This window comes from Choristoneura fumiferana, chromosome 7 (genome assembly GCF_025370935.1).
Source record: "Choristoneura fumiferana chromosome 7, NRCan_CFum_1, whole genome shotgun sequence".
In the NCBI taxonomy this organism is placed as follows: domain Eukaryota; kingdom Metazoa; phylum Arthropoda; class Insecta; order Lepidoptera; family Tortricidae; genus Choristoneura; species Choristoneura fumiferana.
This window is the reverse complement of record NC_133478.1, coordinates 11,164,229-11,179,684: the sequence shown is the minus strand read 5'-3', so window position 1 is coordinate 11,179,684 and position 15,456 is coordinate 11,164,229. Positions and strand designations below refer to the sequence as shown.

The following is a 15,456-nucleotide window of genomic DNA, read 5'->3' as shown; positions in this document are numbered from 1 at the left end:
TTTCAGCTTGGCTATTCCACGCGGAAATGCTGCCTGTCTCCTGGGAACTATGCCGTCGTCGGACATTTTTAAAGATATATATTGTTAATTAATTACCTAATTGTTTTTGTTGCTCTGTAAATGTTTTAGTATTATTAGATTTAGTTACTAGTAGATGGGATCGCCTGTGCGTCCTTATTTTGAGAATCAATCCTTAAGTATGGGCGGCCATAATTTCGCACGCGAATTTCGAAGAACTCAAGTGGTGCGAGCCCGGGTTTGAACTCACGATCCTCTGCTTGAAAGTCTATAAGTCACACCACTTGGCCAGTACGGCCATATTGTTATGTCTATCATTATTCATTTCATTACACACCCCCACTGATGTATTAAACTGTTTAATACATCAACAGTTTAATACATCAGTGCACACCCCATACAATACGTCAGTCGATTGATGACATCATTTCTTTTGGTCATTCAATGGTCATTTGTTTGGCAGGTGGTGTTTCTGTCGGAGAAGAACAGCTACATCCCGGTGAGCATCAAGCCGCGCTCGCCGCCGCCGGACGCGCCGTGGCGCGAGCCGCCCGCCTGGGAGCGCGAGTACCGCCGCCACCGCACCAACGGCAGCCGCGTCCAGTGTGAGTCCGACTAAGACCCATTGGCTTGCATTGGGTCGATTCCAGAGTAGATTGTAGTTCGCGCCGCAGCAGCGCGCCACCAGCACTAGCACTGCCTATCCTGCTGCCTACTCAATGCACGTATAGCCTCAGCTATGCTCACGACGATAAATGAAGTTTTTAGAAACTTCGTTTATACATCCTCGCTCAGCGCAGATCTAGTGGAAATCGCCCCTCCCGCCGACATCATCTTAATGAATGGCAATCTACCACTGCGTTTCCTTCGGTATTTCCTGCCACGTACTGTGAAATTGTGGAATCAACTTCTGTCAGCAGTGTTTCCTGACAACTATGACATTGGGGCTTTCAAGAAAAGGGCTAATACTTTCTTAAAAAACCATATCGAAAATACAAAGTTAACAAATAAGTAATTTGTAAGTAACAAATTTGGAGTTGAAATAAAAAATACAAAAAGACTCCAAAAAACCAATCATACTTTCTTAAAAGGCCGGCAACGGACCAATGACTCTCCTTGAGCACAGAATAAGTAATAGTACAAGCTTGAGTAGTTGGTACTCATGGGCAGCGGTGTCATTTCCCATCAGATGGCCCCCTTGCTCGTTTTCCTCCCTCTCATAATAAAAAAAAACAGTTCGGCGGAACGAGGTTTTTGTATATCCAAAACAAGACTGCGAGGAATGTGTTGCGAAATAGGTACTCAGTCACTATGTAGCGGCTAGTGACGTGCACGCTCCGCTCCCTCGCTGCGGTCGCTTATTTTCGCTACTCGCCTTTGCTACACATCCTCGCACCACTCAGCTAACTCGCACATCTTTGGTGGACACAGTCAGAGTCAGAGAGTTGGCGGGACAACTTGGACGCATAAATTAAATGGTAGAAGCATCCACATGACACAGACTAGAGGCAGAAGAGGAGGAGAGGAAGAGGAAACTTTTGCTTCGGAATGGGACTCTTAACGACCTAAAAAAATACCGTTTAAATACTGTATCTAATTCGATTGGAATGACCCTCTCAAAATCACTCATATTCTTAAAAAGCCATTATTAACTAAGATCACCTTAAGATAGTACTCCTGCTACTGGTCCGGCAAGGTATGAATGTTCATTCACAACATTGTGAAACGTATCGCGATGCTATCGAAGTTCGCGCGTGGCGCGGGCGTCGCTTGTGCAAGCCTTTGTTTGTTTTTATACCGCTTTATTGAGCTATTCATTACTAAGAGGACTTTTATAGTGCTTACTAGATAATTGGCGGAAACCAAGCTGTCTATGAACATCGGTCGATTCGTACTTATAAAACACGCTTGAAAACAAAGAAGAAAGTATACTATTGATTGCAATTAAATGTCTCTTGATCATACCTCCCGATAATAGTAGTAAAATGATTCCTCGTGATGTTCCAAAAAATTTAGCTTTAAATGTTCTTACCAGTTACATTTTGTCAACAGATATCGAAGCGGAGTGTCAAGATGACTTCATGAAGATAAGGGTGGGCTTCAACGGCTCATTTGCGGGATTGGTCTATTCAGCAGGTAACACACCATTTTATTAAATACTAGCTTTTGCCCTGGGACTAGTGCATTTTTCCGGGATAAAAAGTAGCCTATGTCACTCTCTTGTCCCATAAACAATCTCTATGCCAAAAATCACGTCAATCCGTCGCTCCGTTTCGACGTGAAAGACGGATAAATATACAAACACACACACACTTGCGCATTTATTACTAGCTTTTGCCCGCGGCTTCGCCTACGTGGAATTCGGTTATCGCGGGAACTGTGCATTTTTCCGAGATAAAAAGGAGCCTATGTAACTCTCTGACCCATAAACTATCTCTTTGCCAAAACTCACGTAGATCCGTCGCTCCGTTTCGACGTGAAAGACGGACAAAACACACACACACTTTCGCATTTATAATATTAGTATGGATATGGATTAGTTTAGTATGGATTCCGGGTAAACAGGTAATAACTTTTTGAAAAATGACCACTGAAAAATTCAATACGACGGCCCAGAAGTAGTGATTTAAGACTGTTCATAATTTAATAAGCTATTAAACAGGTTAATATTACCCCATGACCACGGCTGCTGCAATGTGGTCGAAACATTGAGGCAATTTTAACATTAAGATATAGTAGTCGTGATTAAGTCCCGCAATATATTACATGTTAATGAGAATCGCGAATGCACAAAACAATTATGAGCTAACTACCGTAATAATGATTTGGCGCTACTCAGACGTTACTCAAGCAATTTGGGCACAAAATTATACCGCTAATAGCTGAGTAATAGCAATATAACACATGAATAAGTTTTGAATAATTGTACGACAAGCTGAGTATCTTCTGCATAAAAGCATTTTGTTCTTTTATGCAAGTATTACAGCTCTGTTATCCAGAAGATGAATGAACTATATGCTTAGTCCTTCAAAGCTCAGATATTCAGATGATACACAGCTTTAAGCTTATTTCAGAACATTTATCAAGAATTTATTCGAATTAAATTTGAAGTTGACATAATCGAACACAAAATAAATTAAAAGTGCACGCGTTGTTTGGTGAGTGACAGCAGCAGAAAATAAATGGCCAAATTTTAATGTCCTAGCGGTAAATAATTTTATACGCTTATTTGTGCTAGAAATAATAAATTGTAGGTGCGCATGCAACTTTACCGTGTATTCATATATACATTTCGTGCAAAATTTTTACGCGCTACCTGATAAGCCAGGTTTTTGAGAAATAAACAACATTTCGTCGTTGGTTTGTTTTTACGAGTGAAATATTTTTATGTTCTTATACCATTTGAGGGTTCAAAAGTAACCTTGTAATACTTTTTACAAGAATATTATACCGATTTCGTTATCATAATTGAGTTTTCGAGTATAAAATTTCTCATCATTTAATAGGTTATGTTATTCATTATGGCGACGCTCATTCTGAATAAAGTCTGCTTGCACAGCGGCTCCTCATCTAATGTCTAGATAACAGACCTTATGTGTCCACTTATTCAGATGTTCTCTGGTTAAAAGTGGTCTGCCCACAACATATTTTCGATAACTGTTCTATAATCATACACACTCGTAATATAAATCAAACAATTAGGATTCAGTCATAAAATAAATGAAAACCCACAGTATATTTTTAGCATTTTTTTTTGATAGGCGGCATTTACACAACACACTTTAATATTAAGTATAAGCGCGCGCACGAAATCGAAATGTCAAACTACTAGCCGCATAAATGCTGACAAATATTGCAAAATAGTTCTGCTAGCTTAAAAAATGTCTACTTTTCGTGAATACTCAGCCAACTTCTGCATAAGAATCTGTTACTTTTGCTTTTACCCCAGTTAGCTGCACATGACAGTAATTTCGTACTTAAAGCGGCATAAAGTAGTTATAACAGCTACCTTAAATTCTGTTAACTAACTATATGCTTCATAACAGGAACCACACCCTACTTTATACAGCAGCTGTGTAACTGTCAAGATGTGGTGTGTAATACAGCTAAAAGAGAACAGAACCTCAATTATTCAGTACTCTTATAAGTCCCGCAATATATTACATGTTAATGAGAATCGCGAATGCATAAAACATTATAGAGCTGACTCCGCAGGTATTTAATATTTTAGGTTTTACAACAGTACAATCCGTATGGAAAAACGCCTGAAAACAGTATTTTCTAATGAAAACACAACACTTGTTGCTGTCATGCATGTCATTATCAAATGACAACCCCAAGCCCCAATAGATCCCTTTAAGGGATAAGTTCGCTTTTGTACATCTTATTATCCTGTTTTCTGTTAACCCTTAGTAATACCCCATCCATTGGAGCATCAAAAGCAGCTATCGAATACATACCTGATGTAGTATATATATCGTATTTTCAATATTACAATGGCTATTTTGTCGTAGGTATTATTAAAGCAATAAGGTTGAATTTCCAAAGCAGTGCATGCGGACGGTCAATCGCCTCTACCTTTTTAAGGGTTAATTTCATAGGTTTTTATGTAGGGACAATAAAGAGTTTTACAATACAATACAACTTGATGTAGGTAGCGAATAAAATATATATTTACATACGATATAGAGCTTAAAATTGAAACGAAAATTAAAAGAGACATCAAATAAAGCTACTTACTCAGAACTATAATTACCTTATAAAATGTAACTGCAGCTATCTCGTCATTGTCCCGCCGTCATTACGCACCGCTAGCCCGTGTCGTACATTGTTTGGTATCAGATGCGCCCGCGCCGGTCTGACCTGATCTAAGATCACGTGGAGTAGAATTTAGGGGTCACATGTACCAGATAATTAATGGTTTCCATCGCATTTTATCGGAAAAAATCTTGTTTATCGTGCTCTTTCAATAAGCTGCAGTAAGGTAAACGTACGAGTGGTCGTTACTGTCCTAATGATTGACGTCTTTAATTATTTATTTATTCCAACAAAAACTTACAGCATTACAGTAAACACCAATGCGCTGTAAAATTCAAATTATACAAAACAAAAGACATAAAATACATTAAAAAAACTATGAGTAGTTAGGGATTTTTGAACGTCGACTTCGTCGCTATCTTAAAACGACGGAACACCACAGCCTCCGGCCAAAAGTCGAAGCGCAGGAACATCTGCTGGTGCTCTTATGTCATTAGTAATAGTGAGATTACAGCAGGGTATCGTCTATTGGGAATTAGCGTGTCGAGCACTTGGACGTTTACCTTACCCATCGTACGGCCGTTTTGACAATTGACACGAAATAATATCTAAAGTTCCATATTAATGAATATGAAAATGACAGTTATTTAATACAATCATTTGATTAAACTCGTCGCATTCTGATTGAGATCTGACTTTTCCCGATGGAAATACAATATGCACTATATTTGTATCTCATTTCAGTTTATTTTCTAAAAGCTGGGTAGAGTGGTTGCGATATGCGATTAGAGTAAACGTTAGTAAGGTAATGTGAGATATTAGAGATCGAATTTATTTTAATGGATTTCAAAAGTAGGAAGTTTTATGTTCCGCTGTATGCAAATAAAGATTTACTTACTTACTTACTTACTATGTGTTTTTTCAGAGCTAATATAGTCAGAAAAGTCCTGATAAAAGCATTTTAAAAAGTATTTAATTATCCACTAAGAACTACACGCATAAAACTTAGGGACTTCCTAGTAAGTAAGTTACAAGTTAGGTACCCATAAGTCTACCAAAACTTAGTTAATAATATTTAGCAGCGATATACGTATTTAGTTAATAATATGTGCTATACATGTATCTAAAGAAATAAAAAATAATTATAAATTCGAATTGGACGCAATATGCAGGTAGCCTAAATAAGCACGACCAACACAACTCTACTACACCCTGTATATCAGTTTGAGCTATAGCATCTTTCTAATATCGATACAAAAACGAAAAAGACAATATGGCCTGGCCAGTTCACGATTTCAAAAAAATAACTCCACAAAGCAGTCAATACCTTCAATGTAGGACTCCGCTCTTAGCCATTTAAGAGCTTTTAGGAACACGTTTCACCAAAAAACAAAAGTTAATCGCTTTTACCCACTATGTCACTTTAAACCAATGTGGCCAAACGATAACTAGCGGAAAGTAAATTTAGTTTTATGTAGGCAAATAGGTTAACATTGCTAAACCGAAGAGCAATTTCGATATTAAACTGCATTAAGATGCGGTTAGACCTGGAATAAGAGTTTTTCGCTCGAGTTGTTAAGTGTTTTGAAGAGTTCAAGACCGATTTGTTTGTAATTTGATAGGTAAAGTACATTTGGTTGTAACTAGAAGATTCAAGTTAAGAGTGTCACAATGACAATAATTTCGTAAAACGACCCTTAAAACGAAGAATCGCCATTTTACAGGAGGCTATGCCTGTACCTACTCTTTACTAATGTCATAAATGCGAAAGTGAGTTTGTTTCTTCCGCTTTCACGCCTAAATTGATGAGCCGATTGTAATAAAATTCTGCATACATCATATTCGAAGACCACAATAAATAATGAATACCTTTGTATCCCGAAGATATTTGGTTGTTCCTGAGAGATAAACGAATTCTTCGCAGACGGAGTCGTGGGCAAATACTGAGTTAATTTTCATACAGATTTTTTCCGTGAAACCTTTTATACCTCTCCACGGAAACAGTACTGTGACTGTCTGATTGTCAGATAACGCAAAGCCAAATCATTGAAGACACTTGTTGGCATAAATATATTTTGAGAAAAAATTCCAACGGTTTCTGTATCTTTAATCAAAAGTGAAGCTATGGGCAAAACCTAATGACCACTAAAAGTAGTTTACACTATTATACATTGCATCTGAAAAATTACAAAAGTAGACGAATTTTCGTCAAACATGCAATGTAAATTCTACGAGCTCGTACCTTGGCTCTGTTGCACTGAAAGCACATTAACTATGTAAAAAAACCACAAAACTCCGTGAAAATACTTTACCCCAATGGCTGCAGCGTGAGAATTATCGTGGGCTACCGTGACTATTCGCGACCTTTCCCGCTCATCGCCTCGATCGCGAATTGTTTAATTGCGTTGTAATCGCGACTTACTGTTTTTATGAGGGGCAATTCTGCGGTAACGGTTGTGGGAAGGAATACTACACGCGTCTCACGACCGCGGACAATGTTGCTTATCGCACTATCAGCAGAATCGCCCTTCATCTGTACAAAAATAATAAAAAGAGAAAAGATTGAATTGTGTTTGTTTAATGGATAAACCAAAACCTTTTTAACGGTTGTAAAAATTCTTTGAGCTATTGAAAACTATATTTTATAAGCGAGTTACTATTTCGGGAACATGCGAATTCCCCGCGCAGATGCGGGCAACAGCTAGTATCACGTATTTTATTTTAAATAACGGATTTTGAATGACCTTGTTGAAAAACTATATTTATTGGAGACTGGTCAATAAAAAACAGGTTCACTAAGACATTAAGAATAGTTTTATGTGATCGATTAATTTTGATGGTATATAGTCCGTGTTCAGGCTCGTGCCGAAGCCTTCTAAGTGCACGTCCGAAATTACATACTATGTGGAAACATTGCTCGTGAACTTTAATAGGCGTTTGCTTGTGCCGTGAGCTTCTACGCCTACCGTGTCTTTTAAAACAGACTTACAATAACCTTCGCACGATTAGCACATACTTTGTTAAATATTAGTATTTTTTGAGTAAAGCATTATTTCAAGAATTTTGAGTTTCACTGAGGCTCCTTTATGTCCGCGAAGACATAAATTGGTGGCCCTTGAGGGGAATTAAACATAAATAATAAACAAAATACGGATTGGACGTCGACCTTAACTCCATGCAACAAGTGTGAACTAAAAGAGTTAACGAGTTCGAAGATCAGACGAAGCCAAAGGAGTAACGCCAGCAGCACCAGTAAGCTACGGGATCGTGTCACCAGCTCGGCCTGTGCAGGAGCCAAACCTCGCACCGCGCGACGGGTCCTACGAAAGTTAAGTGCCCTTCCTTTGTCTTTCCTAAATTTGTTAAATATCCTTTCACATTCCTAAACAAAATTGAATCTCCACTTGAAAAAATAATATTCTTAAAACTGTACCTAAGTCTAAAAATAAACGTAATAACGTAGCAGTGAAATAAATAACGGTAAAAATAAATTTCTACCCGATAGCGAAATTAGTGAACGCATTTACTAAACGAAATTGTTTTTACATTAGATAGCGCAAATCTATTTTATTTGCTATTGTTTGATTACTACATTAAAGGAATTTTTGCTCACGTTAATTACAGCATTGGGTTGGGAAATATCTTGGTATTTCATTCTAAACTAGGTAGATACCTACCTACTCAAATAAAATATAGCTTGTAATTAAGTCCTCACAGTGTCAATTCAATATACGACATTCAGATATTTTGCCGACTATTTACATACGAGTATACGAGTATACCTATAACTCGGACGCCGCGGCTACGGCGGGCCGGAACAGTCAGCTGTGCGCGCGGAACCGGTTCCTTATCTAGAGTTCGAGCCTTAATGAGGAGCGTGAGCTATTCTTTTGATATTTTATTTTGTTTTGATATTTGATTTGTTATTGTTTTCCTATGATGGATAATTCGGAGTCTGGTTTGTCAAAGAGCACGCTAAAAGATTTAATTGTTACGCGTAGCTCCATAAAGGGTCAAATAACAAAGTTTAAAAATTATCTTACTTGTGTGAATAGCAAGGACGAATTAACTAGCATAGAATTGGCTGAATTGGGTCTTAAATTGACGAAATTCGAGGGATTATCAGTCAAATTTGATAATTTGCAAAATGCGATTGAGGTTTTAAATTCAGAAAATATTAACATCGAGATTGATAATCGTGAAGGCATCGAGACTGACATTATTATCTGTATAGCAACGGCAAAAACATTAATTGAAAAATATGATAGAATCGAAAATCAACAAAGACGTGATTCACTTGCTTTGGAGAATCCATGCTTACACGATCATCAAGAATTGGGATTTAAATTACCTCAAATTCAAATATCCAAGTTCGACGGCTCGTATTTCCGCTGGCTTGAGTTCAAAGACACTTTTGAAAGTTTAATACATAGCAACAGTCGCATTAAGCCAATCCACAAATTTCACTACCTCATTTCATATTTGGAGGGCGATGCTGCTAGGATAATTTCAAATCTCGAAGTGTCTTCGGTGAATTACGCTGAGGCCTGGAAGTTGCTAGGTGAGCGGTACAACAATAAGCGTTTGCTGATAAACCATCACTTGAGCTCGCTATTTAATATTCAACCGTTGAATCGGGAAACTGATAGGTCATTGCGTTTTTTAGTTGACCATGTAACTAAAAATTTGCGTGCTTTGTCCAGTTTAGGCCAGCCTACAGACAAATGGGATACTCTTATTATATTCATGTTGTCGTCCAAACTGGATAACAATACTTTAGTCAAGTGGGAAGAGTATCGCAACACACTCGACGACGACGTTCCGACTTTAGACAAGTTTCAAAAATTTCTAACTGATCGCGCTGACGTCCTCGAGTCGCTGGGTCGTAACAAGCAGGACGGCTTCCAGTCTAAACCCACAACATCTGCACCTTCTCAAAATAATAAATTTAACAGTAAACCGCAAACGTACAATAATTATAATAAACCTTTCAAAAGCTCAGGTCCATTTACGAAATCATTTGCCAGCGTGAATCAGCCGCGACAAAATTATATTTGCATAATATGCAACGAAAATCATAAAATTTATGATTGTCCTAGTTTTAAGTCCAAAAATATGAAGGAAAAATTGGCAGATGTTGCCAATTATAAGCTATGCTCGAATTGTCTCCGGCAGGGGCATCCCGTGAATGACTGTCGAATGGGTCCCTGCCGCGAGTGCAAAAAGAAACATAATAGCCTGCTTCATCCAGTTATACCAGAAAATATAAACGAAACTACTTCTAACACGGCATCTGTGGTCAATTTTTCCGAACAAAATTGTACTCAAGGTCAGATCCTGCTATCCACAGCTCTAGTGGAGGTCATGAACCCGTCTACAAATGACGTGCTAAAGATCCGCGCTATACTAGACTGTGGTAGCCAGTCTACATTTATAACAAAATCACTAAAGGAAAATCTATCACTAAAATCCAACCGAATTGACTCACTAAAGGTCATTGGCATTGGAAAAAGTTGTACTAATACTGTAATAGAAACTTGTAACATTAAATTAAATTCAATTAACAGCAAGTTCAGTGTTAAATTGTCCTGTTTGGTGCTAAAGGACCTAACTGGAGAACTGCCAAAGTCTCCTGTCGATATAAACAAAATAAATATACCAAAAAATTTATTATTGGCCGATCCCAATTTTCATAAACCTGCTCCCATCGATATGCTCATCGGTGCCGATATATTTTGGGACATCCTGGGAAATGAACAAATATCCTTAGGTCCCGAGCTTCCTAAATTAAGAAGCTCTAAACTAGGTTGGCTGGTTTCCGGTCCAACAAAAACATACGCAAATACAATAATAACAAACAAAAATATACAATGCAATCACGTCTCGATCACAAAATCTACAAATTCGATTGATGATTTACTTACAAAATTTGGGAACTAGAGGAAGTTCCAGAAACCAAAACTTTAAACGAAAAAGAACATTTTTGCGAAAAACATTTTTTAGCCAACCTGTCTAGACTTAATACAGGTAGATTCATGGTAAAGTTGCCAGTAACTCAATCCCCAGATAATCTTGGGGATTCCTACTATTTGGCTAAACGAAGATTTTTAAATTTAGAGAAAAAATTTAAACGAAACCCGGCTTTAAAAATAAAATACTCTGATTTTATACGAGAATATGCGGAACTAGGGCATCTATCTGCGTCACCGATTGCCATACCTACACCGAGCTACTTTTTATGTCATCATGCGGTTTTTAAAGACAATAGCGAATCGACATCTCTCCGTGTGGTCTTCGACGGCTCGGCACCCTCCTCTTCTGGTTTGTCATTGAACGACATATTAATGGTAGGCCCTAATGTGCAGGATTCTCTTTTTTCCATACTTGTGAGAGCGCGACAATACAAATTTATTCTAACCGGTGATATTGAGAAAATGTACCGGCAGGTTCTTGTGGAAAATGATGATCGCAACCTTCAGCTCATTTTATGGAGAGAAGACGAGTCTCATCCTATCAAAACATTGCGGCTAAATACACTTACTTATGGTACAGCTAGCGCGAGTTACTTAAGTACAAGGTGCTTACAACAGATAGGAGAGGAGCAGGATAATGAGCTAATTAAAACTATAATCAAAAATGATTTTTACGTCGATGACCTCATCACGGGCTCCAACGTTGAGGAGGAGTTGAGTTACATTCAGAATTCAGTATCTGAGGCTTTGAAATCAAGTTGTTTTAATTTAAGAAAATTTAAAACTAATTCTACAAAATTATTTCAAAACACTAACTTAAATACACAAGAAAACTTGACTTTAAGTGAATCATCCAGTACGCTCGGATTAGGTTGGAATCCGTCAAACGACTGCCTGCATTTTCAAGTAAAGCATGTGGAACAAAAAAGTAAAATTACAAAAAGATCGGTAATGTCCAACTCGTTCAAAACCTTTGATCCTTTGGGGCTTTTAAGTCCCGTAATAATTCAATCAAAAATGATGTTGCAAAGGCTATGGCAGCAACAGGTTGACTGGGACCAGCCCGTTCCGCAGGATATCGAGAAGGAATGGATAAGATATGCAAGCAATTTGCCGTTCATTTTAAATCTACAACTAAATAGGCATGTTTTATGTGATGACCCTAAATTAATTGAGTTGCATTCGTTTAGTGACGCTTCGGAACGCGCATATGGCGCATGTATTTATATGCGGTCTATTAATGTTAATAACGACGTCACTGTACAACTTCTATGCGCTAAATCAAAGGTGGCGCCACTAAAGCCAACTACGATTCCTCGGTTGGAGTTGTGCGCTGCCTTATTAGCCGCTAAATTATGTAAGGCCGTTACTAGTTCATTAAGGTATAACCCTGATCGTTTAGTCCACTGGTGCGATTCTAGTATAGTATTAGCATGGATAAACAACGACCTACGGAAGTTAAAAACGTTCGCGGCCAATCGCACAAGTGAGATTCGCGAAATTACAGAACCCACTGCTTGGCGCTATGTACCTACATCTTGCAACCCAGCCGATTTGATTTCTAGGGGGGTGGACGCCAGCCAGCTGGTCTCTTTGCGCTTGTGGTGGTCAGGACCTGATTTTTTGGCAAAAAGTGAACGCGAATGGCCGAAATCAAAAATAAATATAAGAACTGACAGTTTACCAGAAATCAAATCGCTGGTGGTAACTACTAATTCTGAGCACGTTATCAATTTCGAAAATTATTCAAAATTCCTTAAAGTTCAACGCTCCTTTGCTTATGTAAAAAGATTTCTATTTAATATTAAAAATTCAAAAGATAAACGTTCGGGAAGCTTGACCATAGATGAACTAAACGACTCATTCCATGAGCTATGCGCTATTGCTCAACATCAGTCGTTCCCTATAGAATACGACTTATTAACAAAAAATAAAGCTTTAAGTTCTAGGTCTAAAATATTGTCACTGTCACCTTTTATGGACAAATTTAAATTAATTAGAGTAGGTGGACGAATCGATGCATCTAATTACAATTACGAAAAGAGGCATCCGATATTGCTACATTCGTCTCACCACCTAACAAAATTATACTTTGAAAAGGAACATTTGAGGCTTTTACATGCTGGCCCTCAATTGTTGTTGGCCACAGTACGAGAAGTTGTGTGGCCTATTAATGGTAGGCACCTGGCTAGACGCACTGTAAATAAATGCGTACGTTGCAGACGTTTGCGTGGTGCGACGTTATGTCCTAAAATGGGTAACCTTCCAGCACAACGAGTAACTCCCGATTTTCCGTTTTTGTCTGTCGGCTTGGACTTCGCTGGACCCTTCCAAATTTTAAATCGCAAAGGGCGTGGTGCCGCTTTGATAAAATGTTACCTTTGTTTATTTATCTGTTTGCGCTACAAGTGCATTCATTTAGAGGCGGTCAGCGATCTTTCAAAGGACGCATTCATCATGACACTTCGCAGATTTATATCGCGTAGAGGCAAGCCAGCGGAAATATTTTGCGACAATGGTCGAAATTTTGTTTCTGCTGCAAAGGAAATAAGGAAATTTATGGAACAGGTCAGAGATCCTATATGTGATGCTGTAAACCAGGAAGGCATTAAATTTACTTTTACACCTACTTACGCTCCTCATTTTGGTGGTATTTGGGAATCAGGGATTAAGTCGGCCAAATATCATATTAAAAGAGTGATGGGCAACAGTCATTTAACTTTCGAGGAAATTTCGACATTGTTTTCTCAAGTGGAGGCGATTTTGAATAGTCGTCCTTTGTATCCCCTGTCCTCTTGTCCCAACGACCTGCTCTCCCTTTCCCCAGGGCACTTTCTCATCGGAAGACCCTTAACCGCACTGCCTTCTCCTGCACTGGACAACTGCAAGGAAAGCAACCTGCGCCGATACGCCCGCATAGAAAAACTCCATCAGCATTTTTGGCGAAGATGGCAAAAGGAGTACATTGCAGAGCTTCAACAAAGAACAAAGTGGCGCGTTAATCATGCCAAATTAGCCATCGGTGATCTCGTCCTACTACACGAGGACAACGCGCCTCCGTTAAGCTGGAGACTTGGTCGTGTCTCACGCTTGTTTCCCGGACCAGATGGCGTCTCCAGAGTTGCAGATGTCGTCACTGTGCGAGGATGCGTGCGGCGCCCCCTGACACGGCTGTGCCCGCTGCCCTCCGAAGAAGAACTTCTGTGTTGAAAGATGGGTCTTTCAACGGGCGGGAATATGTTCAGGCTCGTGCCGAAGCCTTCTAAGTGCACGTCCGAAATTACATACTATGTGGAAACATTGCTCGTGAACTTTAATAGGCGTTTGCTTGTGCCGTGAGCTTCTACGCCTACCGTGTCTTTTAAAACAGACTTACAATAACCTTCGCACGATTAGCACATACTTTGTTAAATATTAGTATTTTTTGAGTAAAGCATTATTTCAAGAATTTTGAGTTTCACTGAGGCTCCTTTATGTCCGCGAAGACAGTCCGCATTATTTAAAAACAGTGTCTTATTGTCTAATTGCATGTAAGAGAAAACAACTTACTAAGGTAATTGCATCGAAGCATTGTTTATTGCATCATGTTCCATTAAATGTTGCTGTCAGGTAAGCCAACTGCACCTTTCGTGGTCAATGAGGGCTATCGTTTTTTGTCTCACTAGATGGCGTACTGTTGCGTGAGGTTTTTAAGTATGGCTTTCAAAGTCTGTTATTACGGGCGTGAAAACAAAGTTTAGATTAAAATCATATTTAATACACCTTAAAATAGTACCATAAAAATATCGAGCATGCCACAGTGTTGCATAGTTCCCGTTTTGTTCGGAAAAAAGGGAGGACAAAGGTTTCTGAAAGACAAAACTGTCTCAAAACACAGACATTCATTGCCCCGGAACGCATACTTGACATAATTAATTTCAGATATTGCAAAATATTCACAAAAATATTCTAATTATAAATAAACCCGCGTAGCTCACCCAAAAACTATGAGATTTGACATTTCGGAGACCTCACGCTACACTAGCGCCTCTAGTAGCGAATTCATACGCGATAGCCCTCATTCCGTCTAGGGTAATTGTTCCGATACCTAAATATCTTGTCAGATGTAGCGTAGTCATAGTCAACTAATTATATTATAACCTCAGAAGGTTGAGTTGCCACATCTAAAGGCGCTGTACTAATATTATAAATGCGAAAATATGTGTGTTTGCACGTTTGTTTGTCTTTCACGTCGAAACGGAGCGATGGATCGACGTGATTTTTGGCATAGTTTATGGGCCAGACAGTGACATAGGCTACTTTTTATCCCGGAAAATGCAAAAGTGCGCAATAGCCGAATTCCACGCGGGCGAAGCCGCGGGCAAAAGCTTGTACCTATACCTAAAAATAAAAAATAACACGTGTGTATCATGATAATAATGCTTAAATGTCACACAAATTGTAGTTTTAAGTGAGTCTTCGGAGCGCTGGCTTTAACAGGGCGAGTGGAGCAGTCACCCGAGACGTTGAGATCTAGACAGAAGGTGACGCGCGCGTAAAAATATAGCAAAATTGAAATTGACTTCTTTCAAAATTATAATTTAAAAGGGCGCCAAATGAATGTTTCACTCTGGGCGCTTGGTTGATTAAGATTGGCTTATGGTTGACTCTTTTCACTCTTTTTCGATTCCTCCCGCACCCAGGGTAGAGTGCCAGCGAAATGTGTCAA

At 38.8% G+C, this 15,456-nt stretch overlaps 2 protein-coding genes across 2 annotated transcripts in view; both read left to right on the top strand.

Moving 5' to 3' along the window:
• LOC141429703 (uncharacterized) overlaps positions 1 to 15,456 on the top strand; it is a 40,508-nt gene that overhangs the window by 17,661 nt on the left and 7,391 nt on the right. The window contains exons 5-6 of the mRNA XM_074090151.1: positions 482 to 623; positions 2,071 to 2,154. Coding sequence (XP_073946252.1) covers positions 482 to 623; positions 2,071 to 2,154 — 226 coding nt within the window. The remainder of the gene's footprint in view (positions 1 to 481; positions 624 to 2,070; positions 2,155 to 15,456) is intronic.
• On the top strand, positions 8,732 to 13,958 carry LOC141429857 (uncharacterized). Its single transcript, XM_074090416.1, is given in 3 exon segments — positions 8,732 to 10,702; positions 10,705 to 11,505; positions 13,576 to 13,958. Coding segments are annotated over 3 exon segments (2,364 nt in total). The 5' UTR covers positions 8,732 to 9,522.